General features: G+C 34.3%; 1 protein-coding gene across 1 annotated transcript in view; it reads right to left on the bottom strand.

The window, feature by feature from the left end:
* Nucleotides 1–11,683, bottom strand: part of LOC144447811 (atrial natriuretic peptide receptor 1-like) — a 196,750-nt gene extending 185,067 nt beyond the window's left edge. Inside the window, exon 1 of the mRNA XM_078137900.1 lies at nt 11,566–11,683. Coding sequence (XP_077994026.1) covers nt 11,566–11,584 — 19 coding nt within the window. The 5' untranslated portion in view covers nt 11,585–11,683. The remainder of the gene's footprint in view (nt 1–11,565) is intronic.
* Nucleotides 11,684–21,852: the final 10,169 nt, after the last annotated feature.

Raw genomic sequence — 21,852 nt, 5'->3', positions numbered from 1 at the left:
GCTGCTTGAGGATTGACATTCTGCGCCATTGGTTTAGACGCGTATAGCATCGAATTTTTCAAACACGAGCACACCAAAACATTTTTTATACTGTGCAACAATATGTCACTTATCTAACAGTGACACAAATGTTTCCTGATAATGCATAATTAATGGTGATTTATCTGCTTCGTAAAATCGGGATCTATAGCCGGTCGAATCACATTAACCAAACTTATCAAATTGCACGAGTCCACATTTTCTCATGGTTTATTATCTGAAACATAAATTCAATTAATGGAATGTTTTCTTTGATTAAGTTATACAGTTGTAATCAGTAATGTCAGAGTATATGATGACTTTACGACAACATTAATCTGAGATTATAGCGACGTACATTTGGAAATAAGATAGATTGATGGTGACTCAGATGTACTTTATTTGACATTCCTCCGCTAAATATTGATGTTGGGTTTGTAGTTTTTACATATTTGGCAACATTAAGTATCCAATTCCACCGTCTGAGTATACTCCATAGATTCAAGAATCGTAACATGTTTCTTTGCTGGTTCCTAATATCATTAAGAACTTGTATTGCCATAAATAACGAGCAAATTGCGTTTTTTCGTTCCTCAGTAAGTCATCATTTACTGTTTCACGTAAAGACATCAAGTTGTTGGCATACTAATATGTATTAATGACGGATCTATCCTAAATTGACTCCATACAATAAAAGGAATAGAAACACACACATGTCTGAAACACTGCTTAAATCGGTTACTGATTGTAGAACAAGCATTAATAATTCATATATTATCACCACCCACACAAAACGTCGCCGGTGGAAATTAGGTTTATCAGTAAGGAAAGCTGAATAGTTTTTAACGAATGTTTTTTTAATCCTACCCATCGGAAACTTTGTTCCCTGAACTAAAAGAGGCTTAAAATGAAACAGCTTCCATGACCAAATTACTCAAAGCTTTAGTTTGAATTATCTTCCTACAATGGTTTGTTAGGTAAGGTGAGTAGGCGCCCAATACGTTTTTGATGTGTCTAATTTACTATGGGTTATATTCAGCTAATATTTTTCAGCGATAGAAGTGTCGACGGAAAATACGTATTTCATTGGTTTTGATACACATTAAGATTATTCTATTTCGACCATTTCAGATAACCTCACTATAAAATCTTCATTAATACTTCTAATTTCAAGGTAAGATATGTGGTATCATCTAATAGTTTCCTACGTAAAGCAATCGCTTTCTGGACGTTTATTCTATCCGCCAAATCCTGCCTATACAAAGGTTTCAATAGTTTCTAAAAGAAAAGCATTTGATGTGTATATCCTCAAAAAACTAGATAGTGCAAAAACTTTACAGTGATTCGATCATATTGCACATTGACAGCCACAGCAGCATGGGAGATTGAATACAATCAATCTAATCTATCATAGGTATTTTGGGTTTATTTTTAGCGCATAACATCCTCTCACACAAACGTTATCTATATTAGATATTCGGTGTATATTGAAAACTTCATAGCCTATTAACCTTTTATATGCAATGGTCAATTTTCTCAAATTTGAAATAGGAGATTGTTCTTTTCAATCTACAAAATTGCAATTATTGTTTCTTGGAGGAAAAAATATAAATCCATAAGCACGCTGTTTTGTACACGAGAAACACAAACAGAAAATACTGCAAGTTCTTGTAAAAATTTAAACTCAATATGTTCTTGTATACAAAATAATGTCATACAACGGCCACACTGTTTAAAACATTCGCACCGTATCATTCAGACTATTGCTTTCAAATACAAAAGAAAAATATTTGTGTAGGATTAATATTAATGTTGGTGAACATATTTATTTTCTACTTTTCACAATGGAAATGCTGCTTTTAGTTGTATCAAAGAAATTATCTTTATCTATGAATTTTATGACAGGGACGATTATATATATATATATATATATATATATATATATATATATATATATATATATATATATATATATATATATATATATATATATATAGGTGCATGTAGTTCTGAAAGGTATAGCTAGTATATTGTTTTATATTTGTCATGAAGCATTGCAGACAGACAGACAGACAGACAGACAGACAGACAGACAGACAGACAGACAGACAGACAGACAGACAGACAGACAGATAGACAGACAGACAGACAGACAGACAGACAGACAGACAGACCTGGTACCTGCTGGATATTATTTAATTTAAAATAATCACATCAGTAAATTAAGTTATTGAAGAATGGTAGCAATTAAATTGATATAAAAACTAAAGATCAGACATCAAAATGTCGTCTGGTATCATATTAACTGACTTGAAATACTGGTCTAGAGTGTCACCTGTCAAAACACACATTGCTTTCCATTGAAATGTGATGAAGTCTGTCTTTACACATGATGAACAGGTTTGAAGACAGTATCACCAAGACTGGGCCACCAGGTTCACTGACTTGATTGATTGATTGATAAATTAATTGAGAAATGTACTGCAGGAAAAATTGGAAACACTACTGATTAATTTGTAATAACTATTTGCTGACTAATCACTGTTAACGTCAGATTGAATCGTGTAATAAGAATCACCTTATTCACCTGAGTCACTAGGGGGGTTTTGATTCATTTAACTATTCTCCCTATGTTTCAAACAAATGAAGAAATAAAAGTTAATATGCAAATAAAACATTCATTACTGACAACCGACTGTGGCAATTTGCAAAAGTTTCATTTCCAAACACTATAAAATTTGTGACAAACGGCAATTTCGATTATGTGCATAGATTCACCCGTTGTTGAATTTAAAACAAAGTTTCAAGAGTGGTCTATTTCTAAAGTAACTATATTTACCGTAGAAGGTGGATGTTTTCGTGATGAATTCAATACTGTCCTCGTGTTCCTAAGCTGTCCGTCCAACATATATTGATGATCGTATTCAATTTTGGAATAATGTAAATTACTAAACACTGTAGCATTGAAATTACATTGTCAAACAAATGTTGTGGGTAAACTCTAAGATATCTTATTTTGCTTGCACTAAAGCTGTTGCTATTTAGGGATGGTATGAAAGCACTAAATCCCAGTCAACATTTTCGAAAGTGTCTGCATTGCGTTAATCTGTTGTAAAGTGTGTGTGTGCAAAATCGCCCTTTAATACCTTGGTGGGTGTCTCGAACACAGTACAAGGTTGACTTTCTAGTGAAAACCCAAAAACCTCGTCGAATTCGTAGTATAACTTTGTCATAGAACAAGTCCTCGGCGTCGAGGACAAAATAATGGAGCTTTATCCAACAGTGTCCGATTATTTTCAGTTAATGTCCTCTGACGTGTCCTATAACTATCAGTTATACTAACAAGTTCATGAAAACATTAGTTGTCAAACGTAGGCACCATTTATCATTTTGTATAAACACATCAATTACTCAATAAAATAATTTGTATAGAGCCAAACACAAATTAATGTTCTATGGCTCTAACAAGAACAATGTACATCCGATAAAGACCTTGAACTGCTCTTGCAGATGTGAAAATCCTGATGTCCTTAAATTCATCATAGAAGGTAGACTCTTGCAGACTTTGTGTTACACTGTAGGGCACATAAAGTTGACTTTTTTGTATCATGGGTTTGGACAAATGTAACTATATATGAAGAAAGAATTCTTAGAATACCCCATCAGGGACTTGTGTTTCTATACGTATACGCGGGGTATAATGTTTTGTAAATAACATTTTTGTAGTGCTAATATTTGTTGAACACATTTAAAAACGGTATATTTATCTTGTTTTACATTGTTACCGAATAGGAAATGCAAAATTAGATAGCTTTTATATGGCTTTATTTCTCACTTTCATTACCTTTATCTGGCATGAAGTGAAATAATGTTTCTTCCATTCATAGGGGCCTCGTGAAAATATGATAAGCTACTAAATCTGGCTAAGTAATAAGAGAATACCATCAATTTATTGCGATTGCATCGCAACAGGATTTACAATTCATTTAGTGATGGAGTGCACCATATGTAAAAACCCATTTGACGACGAACCGTTGGTGCATTTGTTAGATTGAAAAAAATCCATTTTGTTATTAATATGAGTTATTTAGGAGACTAGCATGCCTTGTTTCCTGCTAATAAAAAGATTGGTGAACAAATGTACATATGAAAACATTGTCATATGTATTTCTGAACAGATATCGTGGATTGGGCGATACCATTTGTGCTGCTTCTATAAGTATGATTCTATTTTCAGGATGCGTAGCCAAAATTTCATAGTAGTGCGATCTAAAAAATGATATATGTACAGTTGGATCTCATTAATGTCTACTGGATGCTAGAGTACTGTTTGTGGTTAACCGATAGACATTTCATCGCGATTGGTGTATACCAAATCAAAAGCAGTTATTGACGAAAACATAGACATAATAGCAAGTTTAAACACGAAAACTCAGTTTTATTTTTAGATGTGACATACCAGTTGTAACATGCATGTAGATTGTAATCTAATTAATTAAAGGGACTTTATTTGCAAAAACGGAGACTTAAAGAAATGTAAACCTTCATTCTTAATTTCGGTCAAATTTAGAACAGTTGATCTGCTAATATAAGAAGTTAACGGGCGGTAAACAGATTTAATCATGCAGTCGTAGTGTGGAGTCTTTGATATTGGCTATCCTTAAAGTTTGCAATTAAAGTGACCAATTTTACTACCTTGCCAACAACATAGGCATATAGTAGACAAGGGAAACACATAGATTGAATTGATACTGTATTTTTGTAAATTATAAGACATTGATATTTCTATCTTTAAGTTATTTAAAACAAATATTTTGCTTCTCACTTCTTGTGACTCTGACGGAGTCATATCTACATACATATGTGTGACTTACTGTAGTTTGTTTGTACGTTCGATTTGCAAATTATCATGAATCTTTGTGACTAAAACACTATTTTTCTTAATTGTCCTTTCTTGTGTCCCTTCTCGTTTTACACATAATGAGAAAAGTAAATTTCAATTTGTGCTTACTTTAGTCGTAGTTATCATTCGTCTTAGAAGGTTAATTATCAAAGAAGGCATAGTATGGCTATCTATATACTGGGTGGTATTCAGCCATTTTCATTTTCAAATGCAATTAAGTCGCCATTAGGATAATTAGGCCATATTACTCACCAATCAAATGTACTGGTACCAGCTGGTTACTCGTTCGGTACATTTTGGTATTTAGGTTAAGGTAATAACCAGTAGTTCATATCGTAAGATTTTGTCATTTGCTATTCGATAACAATTATTCAATTTTTTTAAAACACATATGGCTGCATAGAAATTCATCGACACTGTGTTGAAAGTGATGGATGAGATTCTTTTCAAATTGTTTTACAAAACGAAATGTCAAAGAATCCTGTTTTCTATTATATTCACATTTAAATCTGATGTTGAACGTTTTTACGGGAAGGACGATGCTAGTACATAGAAATAGTTATGTACTTGTATGTTGTATTTATGTATTTATTTATTTATTTATGTATTTACGTAATTATTCGTTATGTATTGATATATATTTATTTAGTTATCTATCTATTTTATTCATTTATTTGTTTTTTGGGGGTTTGGTTGTGTTTGTTTATTTGTTTGTTTGTTTGTTTGTTTGTTTGTTTGTTTGTTTGTTTGCGTTGCTTGTTCGTGTTCCTTGTTTGTCTGATTGTATTTAAATTCGTCTGTTGGTGCCTTTGGTTGTCTACTTGTGTGTTTGCGTGTTGTTTTTCTGCTGGCCAGGCTCCGCAAATCGTTTCATATATGAAACCACAGATGAGATATTCACGTGCACTGAATCATGATATGTGGAAGTGATTTCCCATGGGTTGGTAGGTGTAGTTAGCTCACATATATACATATACAGTAATGAGAGGTGAGTGGACATTTTCACACAAAGACTCAACTGTATCAGAAGCTCTGGATTCGAAAGTCGAATTAGACACGATCTGAACAAGTAGTAGACAACACATGTCGCAGTGAGCCTCAAATTGATAGAAAAGAGAATTATAGAAGTTAATTCGTTAATAGGTTACTAATGAATTGTGACCATATAATTAATTCAAAGAACTATACATTTCTCCGGAAACTCTTTTTTAAACATTCATTAGATCAATATTGTAGAGGTAAAGATTTCAGTTTTTACAGTGCAAATAACGTAGTGTTTGAAGTGACGTCGAATATACATTTTGAGTGATTGCATGTGCCAGTTTGTAGTAGCCGTAACAATGTATGCCCAAAAAATGAGGTCCAGGTCAGTGCAGAAGAATGCAACACTTCATTAACAATTCTTATAACCGAGTGTCACGATTTTATTTAATACTAAAGTAAACACAACCAAGATGTAGGCATGTGATGATGAACAAAACAAATCTATTTTGCAATTTAGAGCACTGCATGTTTACATGTATGTGTGTTTATTTCCAGATGACTTTGCGAGGGAGTTGGGGAACTGTTCATTATGGTTCTGTATGCCGACATCAACAGCATTATGTTCCATTATCCGTTGCGCCACTTTCAATCATTAGACTCATAAACCATCACACATGTTACCTCAACGTTTAAATTTTAGACGTTCAATGTTTACACCAATATATTCAGTCATCCTAACTAGTAAATTAGTTAATTCTTATTCTGTGCATCATGCTGTACGTTATTCGAATCGAATCAAATGCTAAATCCGTAACAATAGGCTAGTTGTGTAATAGCCAAAACAGTTTCTAGAAATAAATGCTAGAGAAAGGTCAAATGCGACATATCTACAACATTTTAAGTTATTGTTGCTAATCTCAAATAGTCTGTGGAGAAGATTATGCAGGTTACAGGAGCTCTTTTGTCTGTCTTTCACCTTTAGACATGATTACTTTCTTCAATATTTCTAAAGTAGAACTGAAGCAGCCTCAATTCATGTACGGAGTTTCTCGTAGATTATGACATGAAAGCTTCCTTTCAGACAGATAGGACACAAGAACGCTGTGTGAAATATTCTGTTTGCCAGGGGGGTTTAGTCTTTTGTCAACTGCTTGCATGTTTATTCATTAGAAGTAACTTCGAAGTGATATTTCAGTTAACCTTATCAAGAAACATTTATAATACTACCGACATGACTGGATTGCATAGATTGAAGTCGGCGCGACAAGATGGTTTTTTAAAAGAGAGAAAAAAGGGCACCATCCGAAAAGGAAGTACAGTCTTATATCAAATGTTATGTTTGTAACCGTAGCAGGACGCATTGTTGTCAGTGAACTGTCATCAAGTCACTGTGTTTACTTGAACGTTTTCCAGATGTAATCAGCTCAATCCATTACACATTGAGCTGTTATATTGTAATTGCTATCCGACGGATTATGTTTCTGACATAGCTTTTTCGGTTGATATTTCCTCGAAAGTATGTATGTATGTATGTATGTATGTATGTATGTATGTATGTATGTATGTGTGTGTGTATGTATGTATGTATGTATGTATGTATGTATGCATGCATGTATGTATGTATGTATGTATGTATGTATGTATGTATGTATGTAGGTGTGAATGTATGTATGTATGTATGTATGTATGTATGTATGTATGTATGTATGTATGTATGTATGTATGTATGTATGGGTATGATTACCAATAAAAGGAATATGTAAATTATATTTTCCATACATAAAGCTACAGTTTGAGAATGTGTCATTATGTGTCATCATATGGGATACTATTTCTTATATGATAACTGCTTTCGTATATTTGTATTTTTTTCTTTATGAACTGTACATTAAATATGTGATTTAATTTTGGTTACTTATCTCTATGTTCAAGACACAATAGTCAGTTACAATAACAAATCCATGCTCGAAGATGAGCAACACTTGATATATACATAAATATTGAAATTCACACCTCATACAGAAAATATATATATAAGCATCATGTACATGTCAAACAATATTCCTGTCTGAATCGATCAACACGGAATAGAAATGAAACATAAAATTATAATGAAAATAAGCGTTTGAAATTGATTTAAGAATATTATATTTATTAATTTGGCAAATCCACAAAGAGTTGGAAAACTTTGGAAAGGAGCAATACATGATTAAAGGGACAATTAAAATCTGACAATACAACTAATAATATAGAAAATCTATCAATTATTAAAACGAATAATATAAAGGAAACGTTTAGACTAGACAGACTACCTTATGGACCGAGTTAAATAGCTCCATATTGCAATACTAGTGTACTTAAAATGATGTATGTCACAACATTTAACACTGGGGATCCTGATGGTTTAAATACTGTTTCCTGTCTGATAACTATGTTTGTATGTTTGTATGTTCTTATTCATGTATTGTAGACACTAAATCAATGCTAACTCAAGAATCGTTTTCGTTTCCAATTCTATTTCTTTCTGTATATGAACTTTACTCTTTTTTGAACATTAAGCACAGGATAGTGACTTGTTTACGTATACCGTCAATCCTCAATATGTTACTTACTGCTTTGACTCAATATCACTCAATATCACTCGCACCACATTGAATAAATGTTATGTTTCAATGTCATCAATGTTAAAACATGTTTGTTTAGGTGTTATAGAAATAGGCCATTCATGCACAGGGAATTTTCCTTTACCGATTTCATGCCTTGGGCAGCATGATTACCCCTTTCATAAACTGTTCAATTTAACTCGCCCATTAAATTTCATGAAATGGGCAATATCAGACTGGGTATAACATATATATAATGACTGCTGAACATTGCTGCTGCAACTACTTACATCTTACTTTTCCAAAACTGCAAATATAGGTATAACCTTTCTCTTATCATACAGCTGAAATGACAACGTTTCAGTTTCCCCCTTAATGTTATCTTAATTAACACCTATCTATCAAGACGGGTTAAATTATAACTCAATATATTACCCTTAATAGCTTTAAATATTTGATTGTGTCGTTATTCCTGGCAGATACATCGAACCATATAAAGGTCACTGTTTGGATCCCATGTTTTAACCAATTAAAAGGAAAAGGGAGAATATTCGCCGACGGTTTTCCATTATGGACTCTAACCTCCAGTTTTATCGATTTTTGTTGAGTCTAGCTTTGCCAAGATAATGGGAATAGTAATTTGCACACGAAATGCCCAGAATCATTTCACTTGTGTCAGCCTAACATGTGTTTGTCAAGCTTGGCGCCATTTCTTTCATTGGATAGCGATACAAATATCAAGCAATGTCAAAAATTACACTTTCTAATCAATTAATTTCTCTACCTAAAAACCAAGACCTTTCTTGTCTCACCAACTTCGTGTTAAATTAGTTCTATTATATAAAATTGCCCTATAGTATATATTGTGGTAACGTGTACTTTAAATCAATAACGGATACCCAGTCAGGCTAATGGGTCATACATAATTCTCTTAAGGGGTTTAAAGTACTTATGTAGAGTTGTTGGAAATCAGTATCGAAGTCGATGCATTGTTTTGAAACTTCTTTGAAGAGTATGTATTGAATGAAGAGTTCCCATGAATATGAATGTATAATTCTGTGTGATAAAACAAATATTTACCAAAAAGGGTTCTGGAACCTTTGCTTTATTTTGGGCACGTCTTTCGTCATATTCAAGATATTTGCTGTCTACCAGTTACTATATGGCATCGCACGAATAATTACAAAAGATTCGATGAACGGTACTAACATTTAAGAGTGCGATAACATTACACGGCTGGTGTTAATGGGGATAAGGATATCGTATTATGGCATTTATTTCACTACCGATCGCTATCGCTGATACACGATAGGCTGTTGATATGGGCTTTATATAGCCACATTTTCCAGTGAGTGTGGCAGTCCACTATCCAACGGATTATGTATCCGGCTTGTGACAGCTAAATTGAATTTCTTAAGGCTATTGACTTTTTATCTGTGATACAATGTTATCTCCTAAAAATACTCATAAGCACATACCACTTCTTGTTAAGAACTTACGTTCGGAAACTAGATGCAATAAATTGATGATTGAAAGTAGTACATCGTCTAATTCTGACACCTGTATAGGTAGTTGTATGATTGCATTTGCATTATCACGAACATTGTGTATGTCATCTATTAAGATGTGACTATTGACGTATTTAACGACTTCCAACCCCTTATGAAAACATACATGTGCACTTTAGGATAATTGTCTTGTTTCATTTTGTCACAGTTTTGAATTCTTGATTTTCCCACATTCCTGTTGACGTTGTATTGTTTCGTAGCTCTATTTCCACAGTTTTATTATTACATTTTATTAATATTTACAAGAACATGTATTCGGCAGCATTTTTTATTGTGCATACTTACTTTGGCTATTGTGCAAGAGTCAGAGGTTCCCACAGCTCAGATGGAAATATTTCACTTTTATTATTATACATAGTTGTATATATTAACTACTCAGTATTCCAACGTGTGATTATACCCCGTGTCATCGAAATACCCACACATACCCAAACAGTAATTGGTGTATTTAGATATGGTGGGATCCAACTTAATAGGTGGTTTTCATTGTTTAGATGCACACTAGTTTCACTTTGATATGTTATCAAACAACGTTTCATACATACGTGTGTGAATATCCTTCTAAGAGTCCACAGACTTCATGAGTATATACAGATGCGAACGTCAGTCACTATGGATGATGAAGTTTAATACATTTTGACAAATACATAATGACAAATTTAGAGAAGTTATTACATCAATATTAGACATTTTGTGTAATTAAGTGACACAAGCTGGATCGACCGGGTTTTCTACTAATGTAACGATACATAAAACCTTGATTAAACTATTCTAGTATACTATTAATGCCAATGCATGCTTTCTAGGACACTACAAATGTCTTCTGGCAACGTTACAAAAGCTGATTCCATAACAGGGATTATGCCATATTTATATGTATAATAATAACGTCATTGTACCATATACAAGATACATCTTAATGCAACCCATGGTTTGAATTCTGTCAATTACACAATTACAAGTGATATATATATATATATATATATATATATATATATATATATATATATATATATATATATATATATATATATATGCGTATAATTATTCACAAGGTACTTTTTTATTCTACTTTTTTCATATATATATTGAACAATTATACGCAGTATGAATTACGCCTAGTCAACCTATAAACCCAGCCTTTGCCCTTTCGTTAGTCGGGGAATGTTTTATTGTGAGTGTATAGGGTTGGTTTAACTCATCATGGTAGTTACTTGAACGTCTCCCACCTGTGACGGTTGTAAGCCACATCTGGCCTTTGACTCGAATCCTAAGGAGACGGATTCCATTACAAATTAAGGAAAGTAATCACAGTGTAGAAATCGGAATTTTTTGTATAAACGCTGTTTATACTAGCAGATCGTTGTATTGACTTGCTGATTCGTCATTTAGTGATTGATTGAAAGAGACAACTGTTGTTAAGAAGAAAAACAAGAAAACGATAAAGCACGTTTGGATAAGATTAACCATTAATGAAACTTTTACTTACTTCGTGCAACGGAGGTCATTTCCGGTACGACATTCTCCAAAATATCATTCTCATTGAATGCTTTTAGGGCGTCAATGCCATTATATGAAACAATCGGATGGTCTTCAATGGCTCTGTACATAGAAAATGCAATGATGTACGTGTACTCATCGATCGAATTGAAAAGAACTCCCACGGTGTCAATACCTAAGTATTCCAAGAAGGCAATGCATGCTCCTGATACCAGATGTACGGGCGCGAAAGTCCTTACCAGAGTTGGATAAATCATCTTATCACTTAAATATGAGTCGGGAGATGCTCCAGATACGATGGGTAAGTTCCAATGTCCGGCGAGACCTGCAATGAGTTCCATAGGAGTCCAACATGCAGGTCCGATGAATCCATGAGGTTCCCAATAAGAACGGATATCGGTAGCCATAATAGTACTCACAAGCCTGTCTCGACAGTCGCTCCGTTTGACTATTAACTTGATTCGATCGTTTGGTAATAATTCCGAGCTGTTATTTATCTTTTCCTGTGCTATCTCAATTGCTGGAATCACTCGCACGAAATTGTAAGGAGTTGAAAATTCATCGCTGGAGTTGTCAAGAAATACTGCAAGGCGGATTTCATCACAGAAAACATAACTTTCTGACACAAGCAACAACAAAGTATATGCACCAACAAACGGCAGAAAAGCTTCCATTATTAGTATTAGTAATCCTTGCACTGGAGGTGTTCGTTGCACAATGTTGAAAATTCCTCGATATTGTATGTACACAGCAGCCTGCTACATGTATATTCAGTGATGTGTGACGTCGCGTCTGGGCATAGCAACAATCAGATGTTTCGCCAATAATGAGGGTCCGACAGAATTGATACGTCCAACACAACATCAGTGTACATACATTAGCATATGGTCGAGATCACATGTATAGCCTACAGTTAATTGCACCAAATCTCTTGGGTGAATGTTTATCATGAGAAAACATCACTGGGTTCGATAACATGAAGACATGCACTCATATACACGCAACGACTTTGTGTAAAACTCAACAGTCCGTTGCTCACACACGAGTTTAATAGATTAAGTGGATACCTCCAGCTCCGCGCGAATGACTGTCTATGCTGTCATAATGTTTATGCAAATTATATGAATATGATATTCATATAATACAACGCATCAGTGAAATGACCGGAATACCATGACATGCAACTCTGCGCATTGGTAATGACACAGATAGTAACTAACATCTCGAATTTAAATAGTGGGCAGTAGTTGTTTCCTATAAATCGGCCAGGTTTGTAGTACAGCATAGTCAACTAATCTAAAGACGACTTATGTTTACATTTACAAATAATTTTAAATTATGATAGGAATTACTTAATGAGTATCAACGTCGAGGTCATTGAGAATATTTTTCATTCCTCAGTACTGTTTGTTGATATACTACAGTCGTTCCGGTAGAAGGGCACGATGTTCCACGCATACCACTCGACATATAATTATTCATCTGACAAAGGACAGTGAAAGGTCGGCCACTATAGTAAACTGAACATGATGGCTTTACTTGTAAGAATATCTAATTTCATACTTTTTAATACTCCAGTGACAAGAGTCACAAGCGCCATTCTGTAAGGCTATGTATTCGTGACGAACATAATTACATGATTCCACTGACATGTTAGGAAAAAATGACGGGAAACAAATCTGTAGGACTGAAACGCTACTATGTGTTCTTAAGATCTTCATTCCTGAACTTTTACTCAAATGCTACTGTACGGCTTTTACTCAAATGGAACTGTACGGCTTGTATTCAAATGGTACTGTACGGCTTGTATTCAAATGGGACTGTACGGCTTGTATTCAAATGGAACTGTACGGCTTGTATTCAAATGGTACTGTACGGCTTGTATTCAAATGGAACTGTACGGCTTTTATTCAAATGGAACTGTACGACTTTTATTCAAATGGAACTGTACGGCTTGTATTCAAATGGGACTGTATGGCTTTTATTCAAATGGAACTGTACGGCTTTTATTCAAATGGTACTGTACGGCTTGTATCCAAATGGGACTGTATGGCTTTTATTCAAATGGAACTGTACGGCTTGTATTCAAATGGAACTGTACGGCTTGCATTCAAATGGTACTGTACGGCTTGTATTCAAATGGTACTGTACGGCTTGTATTCAAATGGAACTGTACGGTTTCGTTTGACTCATACACAGGCGCGTGTATGCATAACAACATACATACATACATACATACATACATACATACACACACACACACACACACACACACACACACATACACACACACATACATACATACATACATACATACATACATACATACATACATACATACATACATACGCATATACGCATATACACATCAATACACTCCTAACAATGAAGATCAATTCAGGAGGAAAAACAAATATAGCTATTAAACCCCATTGGTATATTTGTATTTATGTGAGGTAGTACGGAAAAGGTTAGGCTATTTCGATCAAGAATTACAATGCAACAGTTGCTGTGATTCGTTAGACATACTTCGGTGTCATTTTGAATACAGCCAATAATTTCACACTTTCCATTTGTCATGATCATCATGTTTTTTATAGAAAGAGTGGTGTTCTTTCTCTCGAAAAATCTTGAAACATCCTATACTGAGACGTATACAAGTGCACCTGGAGAAAATATGTGCAACAGCCTTATATCAGAACGGATTCACACTCAGACCAACATTTCCGAAATGAAATGAAATGAAATGTATATAGTAAAAAAATGCGACTGCAAGATGTGTGGTAAATCAACTTCTTTATCATCATATAGTAGTTTCTGGTAGCAATGTCGAGTACAACAACACTCGTAATAGTATGAATGCTAGTTTCGTATGGAGTGGTTTAAGTACAGCATGTATTTGCATAAAAGCTCAATTTACATCTGCATATTTCTTTCCTTCATAAGGTACGATCCCACCTTCAACAATAAACAAGCCTTATTTGTAAGAAATGTGTATTTTGCATGGATTTATTTTTAATTGATAATACAGCTTGACGATATCACATGTGTTTTTCCACTTTATGTAAACACTTTTCCTGTACTTACAATAAAAATTAAACTTTTAATTTATTGTTGTTCGTTTTTTCTAATCATTGAGTTACACAGATTTGGTCGTTTCACATTATAATTTCATGGAGGAAAATACAGTCAAGTTGTTTCAGAATGCAAAATAAATACTAATTTGTCATCTCCTCTTTCTGATTTAATCGTCAATGTTAAAATAAATAATTTGTCACCCTAAGAATGAGTCCTCTCGTTTAAAAGGGCTTCATAAACAGACTAAATGAGGACTTCATGGACTATTTCTTTCATACAGTTTGACCCATTTCCATGGTTCCGTTCGTTTACCTCTTTACTTTCGTCATACTATTGATCACGTCGTCAGCTAGTACCTTAAAAGCTAAAAATTCCCATTTCTAAACACATATGTGAATGTTTAAACAGCTATACAGAGCTTAGAGAGGAGAGATGATTTACATGTGCTAAACCTTTGAGCAGACGACAAAATCATAATACTACCAAGATACATATTCATATTTCACTTCATACTTTTCAGTTTCTCGATAACACTTTAGAATTGCAACCTTTTTAAGATCCGATTTCAAAAAAATGTACCGTATCATATTTCATTTCTTCATTTTGATATGTATATTTTAAGCAACTTTACTTATAAAAACACATAAGTCATCTAGTTTTGTACAAATGTCACCATGCCTGTCTGTGTCATTAGCTCTGTAGTGTTCGAAATGGGAGTCAAAACATTCATAATCGCCATTATTTCTAAAGGCAAGTCTTTAGGCAGTATATACAATGAAATATCTATTAACAACTATTGCCTAAACTTTTTAATGAGTCACCATCGGTGGTTATTATGCATGATCGAAGTAAAATATAGGACTGCGTACACTTTTATCTTGTTCGTTACGAATTAATGACATTGACATTGACAGGCGTTGTCGTGGCGGAAAACAAACAAAAAATAAATCCCATACTCTCTGTTCGAATGAATACAATTTGGCTTGAGTATTCTATAAAGCATATCTAATGATGATATAACCATGTCTTTCTAAAACGCTATTAAAAAGAAACTATCCAAGAGAATGGAGAGGAAACAAATTCGACTATACAAAATGGTTTACCCGGAGCGGGAACGTCGGTGAGTTCCATTACCAGTTATTGCAACGCACCCCAAACATTTTAATTGCTTTCTAGTATTACTGGACATAAATACTGCTGTGGTCCCGATTATGATCATGTTATCAGTTGTTTGAAATATCGATTTAGTTATCACATGGAAATACTGTGACCTTTGCTCAAAAAGATTGAAACAGCCGTGTTTGACGTCTGCCAAACGGTTTCAGATTGTGTTGCTGTGTTTGAATGATATGGCCCACTTTACTATGAAATGATTGAAAATATTGTTAGATACTTAATTAGAGCGACAAGTGCTACTAATAATTATTAATATGACATATACTTGTGCTTACGTGAAATGGACATACCAACTAATACTATGATATTCAATCAATATATTGAATATATACAATTCAATCGCACTTCATCAGAATAAGATGGTGTAGTCATATGTTGGATGAAATGTTTTATTCGACTTATCGTCATTAATCAAGATACAAAAGCAGAGCATACGTTATATTTAGGACCGACTGGTTCGGATTAATGTAAAGGATAAGGTAAAGTGTATTGTCTGTGTAGATAGCTGTTATGCTACTAGTCTAATATATCACATATGATAAAGGAGAAATGCGGATTCACCCTGATGAGTATGTACATTTTGTATATATCGTTCTGGTTACAAAAAAAATCAATTTAATGATTTTATGAACGACTAGAATTACCACAAGTGATGCTAACAATCTATTTCTGTATAAACCTTGATCAACCACATGGATGAGTGTGTGTGTGTGTGTGTGTGTCTGTGTGTGTGTGTGCGTGTGTATGTATGTATGTATGTATGTATGTACATTTTGTATGTATGTGTGCATGCATGCATGAATATATGTATGTAGGTGTGCATGCATGTATGTATAGGTTTGTATGTATGTACATACATATGCCTGTCTGTCTGTCTGTCAATCTATCTGTATGTCTGCCTATGCATAAATGCTTGTTATTCAGAGTACGTGCAAATCGAATCATCATGTTCCATTTTAATGTTCTTTGGGTTTCATATAGAATATTGCCATAAAAGTGCATTCTAAGTATTTCTGATAGTACATCTTTAAACTTAGTGATAACAGTGAAGTTCACTCTCTTGAAAGAACAGTTTCCATTTACCGACACTGTCAGATGTGTGCATTGGGTACAGAATATTGGATTGATTTTAGTATTTACTTGTAATGATGATGCTGTGTATGTAACATGATATTATTACTGACAGGAAACAAGTCACTTAAAAGCTCTTTCCAATGTGACATTATTTCCATCAACACGTTTTAAATTGTTAAAAAGTCGTTTGAATATTACTATTGTGTGTTATATCATACCCCGGTAACCCCATTAAGACATTCAATTTTACTATGTAATCCTATGAATACTGCATGATTATCAGAACGCCACCGTCCTCATTTGGATAACTCAATGAATGCTGCAGATGTTTTCTCTTTCTGTACCGCAGGCATTAGGATAGAAAATTACAAAGTGCCAGAAAGGCATTGTAACAAAAGAATTCACTTAATTTCCATTTAGAATTGTGAAATGTTTTCGAATACCATGCTCTGTGTGAGAAACAGTTTTATTCAAAAAACAGGAAAGCCACAGGAAGGAAATTTACTCAGTTCCTACAGTTCGCTATTTAGTATAATCTTTGGATATGTCAACAGCTTTACGACAATGTTGTGTCATGTGACTTGTTTACAAATTGTAAAGTGAGCATTACCATGGAATTGTTAATTCAAAAGACAACTGTACAGTCTTATTGTTCCAAAAACAGGTTCAACTTGGTTTACTTACATTAATGCAGATACAGACGACTTAATATGCAAATTTGTCCAGCATCAAATCAATCACACCGGGAAAATATGACAAGGCGTATTTATTTGTATTAATCCATTTACTGGTTGTCTTTGATAATTCCTGATGAGTAATATGACAGAGCCCCATGACACGTGAGGCATACTCAGGGTGTTTGCACGAGTGTATGCAGTGTTCTCTGCGCCACACTTTCCTTACTTTCCTCATTTGCATAACGTTTGCATGCAGGTATACAAAGATGTTTTCGGTATTGTTTCTTCTGTGCAAATCCCACTTGTAGGCGCACGCACCAGTCAAAGAAATCTCTGGTATATTTGTAATAACATGACAGAACCTCATGATGCTGAATGTGCAGCAGATAACACTGCAGGCACAATCAAGAACATAATTGCTCTTGACAGTATGTAAACAATGGCAGTTGTTACAATGGCAGGCAACAAAGTGTCGTCTGCAGCAATGTTGCAACTTCTTTCTATCGTCAAAGAGTTAAAGCACTTTGTGATATGTGCCAAATGAACAAAATTGGTTTTTCGGGAACAAACCATGATTTGATTGGAAGGCTGCGTTCTGCTTTTGGACTTACGACCGACCAGTGCCAGAGTGAACATTACAATATAATAATTCCATTTCATAACTACAAACAACACAAACCTACCTGGTGAAAAGCCAATGACAAGAACACTGCTATAACTCAAACTGAATTTCCAGTTTTTGTATCTCCTCATATGAATGAATTATTTTCAATTATATCATATAATGAATTTCATAAATTAATCAAAAAAAAAGATGTTCAACCATACAGTCATATGACTTACCTCTGCAATATTAGACTGTGGTTCTGGTCAGCTGGTTCTGGTTCTGTTTTGGAAACTAACTCATCAAGTAGTTTCATAGCACACACATTCCCCCTTCACATGCATCAACACCTGACTGAAATATTAGAATAACATAAGAATACCATGAAATCCACATCATATGATAACCATACAAATTAGTGTATATTACAAGATTGCTCATATGACTGTGCCTATTGCCGTACCAGTATTTTATCCATTATGGTTTTATGACAACATTCATACACAGAGTGTCACAGAGAAACTTAATACAACACACATGTATGCTTACAAAACAGTGGTAGCACAAACATGTGAACATTAAGTTACACTACTTCCTTGTGGCACATTATCCTGGCAAAGTAGTAATACTAATTAGAGGAAATCAATACAATGAAAGAAATTAATTAATTAATTAATTAATTAATAAATACCTGGTCTACTGTACATTCATCTTCCACATCATGATGATTCATTTCCAGTGTTGTAGTATGAACAGACTCTTGTTTGTTTTCCTGAAATGTCAAATGATATTTGTGGTAGTCTATTCAAGGATGACAAAATAAAATCTTCTAAATATAGTACAAAGTAACATGAAAATTACATAATGATATAATTTCAAATGAAGCAAATACTGACTGAACTAAATCACAACAGAAACCTAAAGAAATATGTACATATAAAATTAATGTAATTCAAACAAAACCAGAAAGAAATGTGTACATTCAGTTAAGGAAAAACATGCTCCATTACACTCCACTCCACTAGACTACACTAGACTACACTGCATTACACTACACACATGCACTACACTATACACTACACTATACTATACTACACTATACACTGCACTACACTGCATTATAATGCACTGCACTCCACTGCATTACATTACACTCATCATTACACTGTACTACACTATACTAGCTTTTGGAACTTGAAGGGTCAAGTTCTGCAGAGTAGTGTTTAAAAGTTTTTTATTATCATTATTTTGAACTTTGTTTGTGTGTGTGTGTGTGTGTGTGTGTGTGTGTGTGTGTGTGTGTGTGTGTGTGTGTGTGTGTGTTTTAAAAGCTGTTTTAAAACAAAGAAGAACAAGCTCAGGGCAAATAAATAAATAAATAATTATTGCAGCTATTGTTACATCGATAACGGAAGGAAGCAAACAAGGAAGAATAGCGGCAGGAAAGTCCTGATTTTGATACAGTGGGAGGGGAAACATGGAATAGTTGGGAGGGGCACACATTGTGTACGTCAAAATGAATTGTTGGTATAGTGGAAAGCACAAACGTTTTCCTAGTAGAGAGTAGGTAAATCATTCACAATATTGGGTGGGCAGTGGGTTGGCAGGCAAGTTGAAACCCAGTGGGAGTGAGGGAGTGCAGACATCCTTCACCACTAGTGGGCACATAAGAACAGTTAAAGACCCTCTCAAAGTTTTGTTTAGAGGAGGCGATTATATTAAATACATCATGGTTGGTCTGAAACAACACTCAGTCTGATACAATTATTGAAAACCACATATCTGTCCCACCTGAGTTGTCAGTTGTCGTGTGACTGGCCAGGTAAACTTCGTAGACATGTCGAGTTTTCGTAACATCAACTGACAAATGTATGGTTTCACAACACATGGGTATATGATCGACCAGCTGCAGCACTTGGTGGGAAGACGATACATAATCAAGTTAAACTAACCTTGTTTACAACTTGAACTGTCCCTTCTTTCTGGACGCCTTTGTTCTTATGCCAAGGAAAGATAGTTGGAAAATATGAAGACGACTTAGAATCATCACTGTCTTCACGTTGCTTACAAAATGTACGTCACAAACTTTTTGATGGATACTTTGTTGCCATTGTCGTCAATTTTTATGGTGCCGTTGTACAACCTCAATCCACGCATTTCGGCCTGATTTGGCCCTACTCAAAACTTGTAATCTTTCCCCACATTGCGCCAACGTTGTCGAAAACAAAAGGGAACACAAGAGTTGTTCTTTTTACCCATATCTGAAAAATACCCACTCAGTCTGGAGTCTATACCGACGTCTACTAATTCCCATACAATTTACAAATGCTGTGGGAGGCAGACGACAATGTAACAATTGCAGGTGTACATGGTTTCCTGATTGTATCCCCCGCCTCGTTCTGATTGTAAATAATACGTTGCATGCTGGGAGAACCGGAAATCGTATGCGCGCGCACCGGTGCAAGTTATCTCAGGTGCTTTTCTTGCATGGCAATGCACACAGTAACTGCATTAAGATGGCACCAACAAGTAACACAGTTACCTCAGACCACTGATATTACTGCTTTTATTATATTCTTGTTTGAGGAGGATTCTAAAGGAACATCTAGAGTACTATACCCCTCGGAAATAAACTGTTTAAACTTTTTATGTTACTTTGTTCAATTCATATATTGAGACGTTGTTATTATTGTTTTTATGTACACTCTTGTGTTTTTGTCTTTTGTTTTGGATAATGTTACTCGAGCATTGCTCATTTATCATTTCCGACTATTTCCAAGCAAAAAATATTCAATATACATCTATGTTTTATTATTGATTGGCAATTGATCATCAAAATAAACGATCTTTTAGAATAATATATCCTCCTCCAACAAAATATCATATTGTTAGCTGCTGATAATGATATTTCAAATGATAAAGCAGCAGATATACATCACATCGGTCAGTGATTGATTCTTAGAGTGGAGTAGAATGACCCACGGGGACAAATGTCACTGTAAATCAAAGTTCTTTAAGCCATTCCAACTTTGCCATACAGAAGGTTGCTTCTAGTCCTTTTGAAATAGTAAAAGAATTTTTTTGGAATCCATTTTCTTTTCATCGAAATTGAAAACTCTTATCTTTTTCCATAGAGTTAACACAGTATTAGGCGCCCATATTGGATTATAACATGGCTCCATTTTGATGTCATTTTGACATCAACTTCAAAAATGTGTACGGTGACCACTGATTTTTTTTCTGAGTAGCAACAAAAGTGTAAACAGTTTATTTCCAGGGCACATTTCACGTTAACATGAAGTATGAAAGGTTACTTGCATACATGCTCCTAATAGTTTTTATACACGTTTAAACAACATTTAGGTTACAATCTATACCGGCTGTTAAATGAAAATTCATTTTAATGAGAACGTGGTCGTGGCGCAGAGGAAGAATTTGTGTCAATTATGGGGGAAAACACCAATTAGTTGATAGGTATTTAAAGGCATAGACTGACCCAATGACGTAGCATTTCAATACACGCAAATAAGGAATATTCAAATGAGGAATTATTGAGGGGGAAACAATTTTGGAGATAAATGCGCAACAGATGTAGAAAACTGTATAGCTTTTCAAAAGAAAATCTAAAGAATTAAAGCTGTGTTCAAATATATCAAAAATGTCATCT

Source organism: Glandiceps talaboti, chromosome 16 (assembly GCF_964340395.1).
Source record: "Glandiceps talaboti chromosome 16, keGlaTala1.1, whole genome shotgun sequence".
NCBI classification, from domain to species: domain Eukaryota; kingdom Metazoa; phylum Hemichordata; class Enteropneusta; family Spengelidae; genus Glandiceps; species Glandiceps talaboti.
The sequence above is the reverse complement of the archived record's forward strand: the minus strand, read 5'-3'. Positions and strand labels throughout refer to the sequence as shown.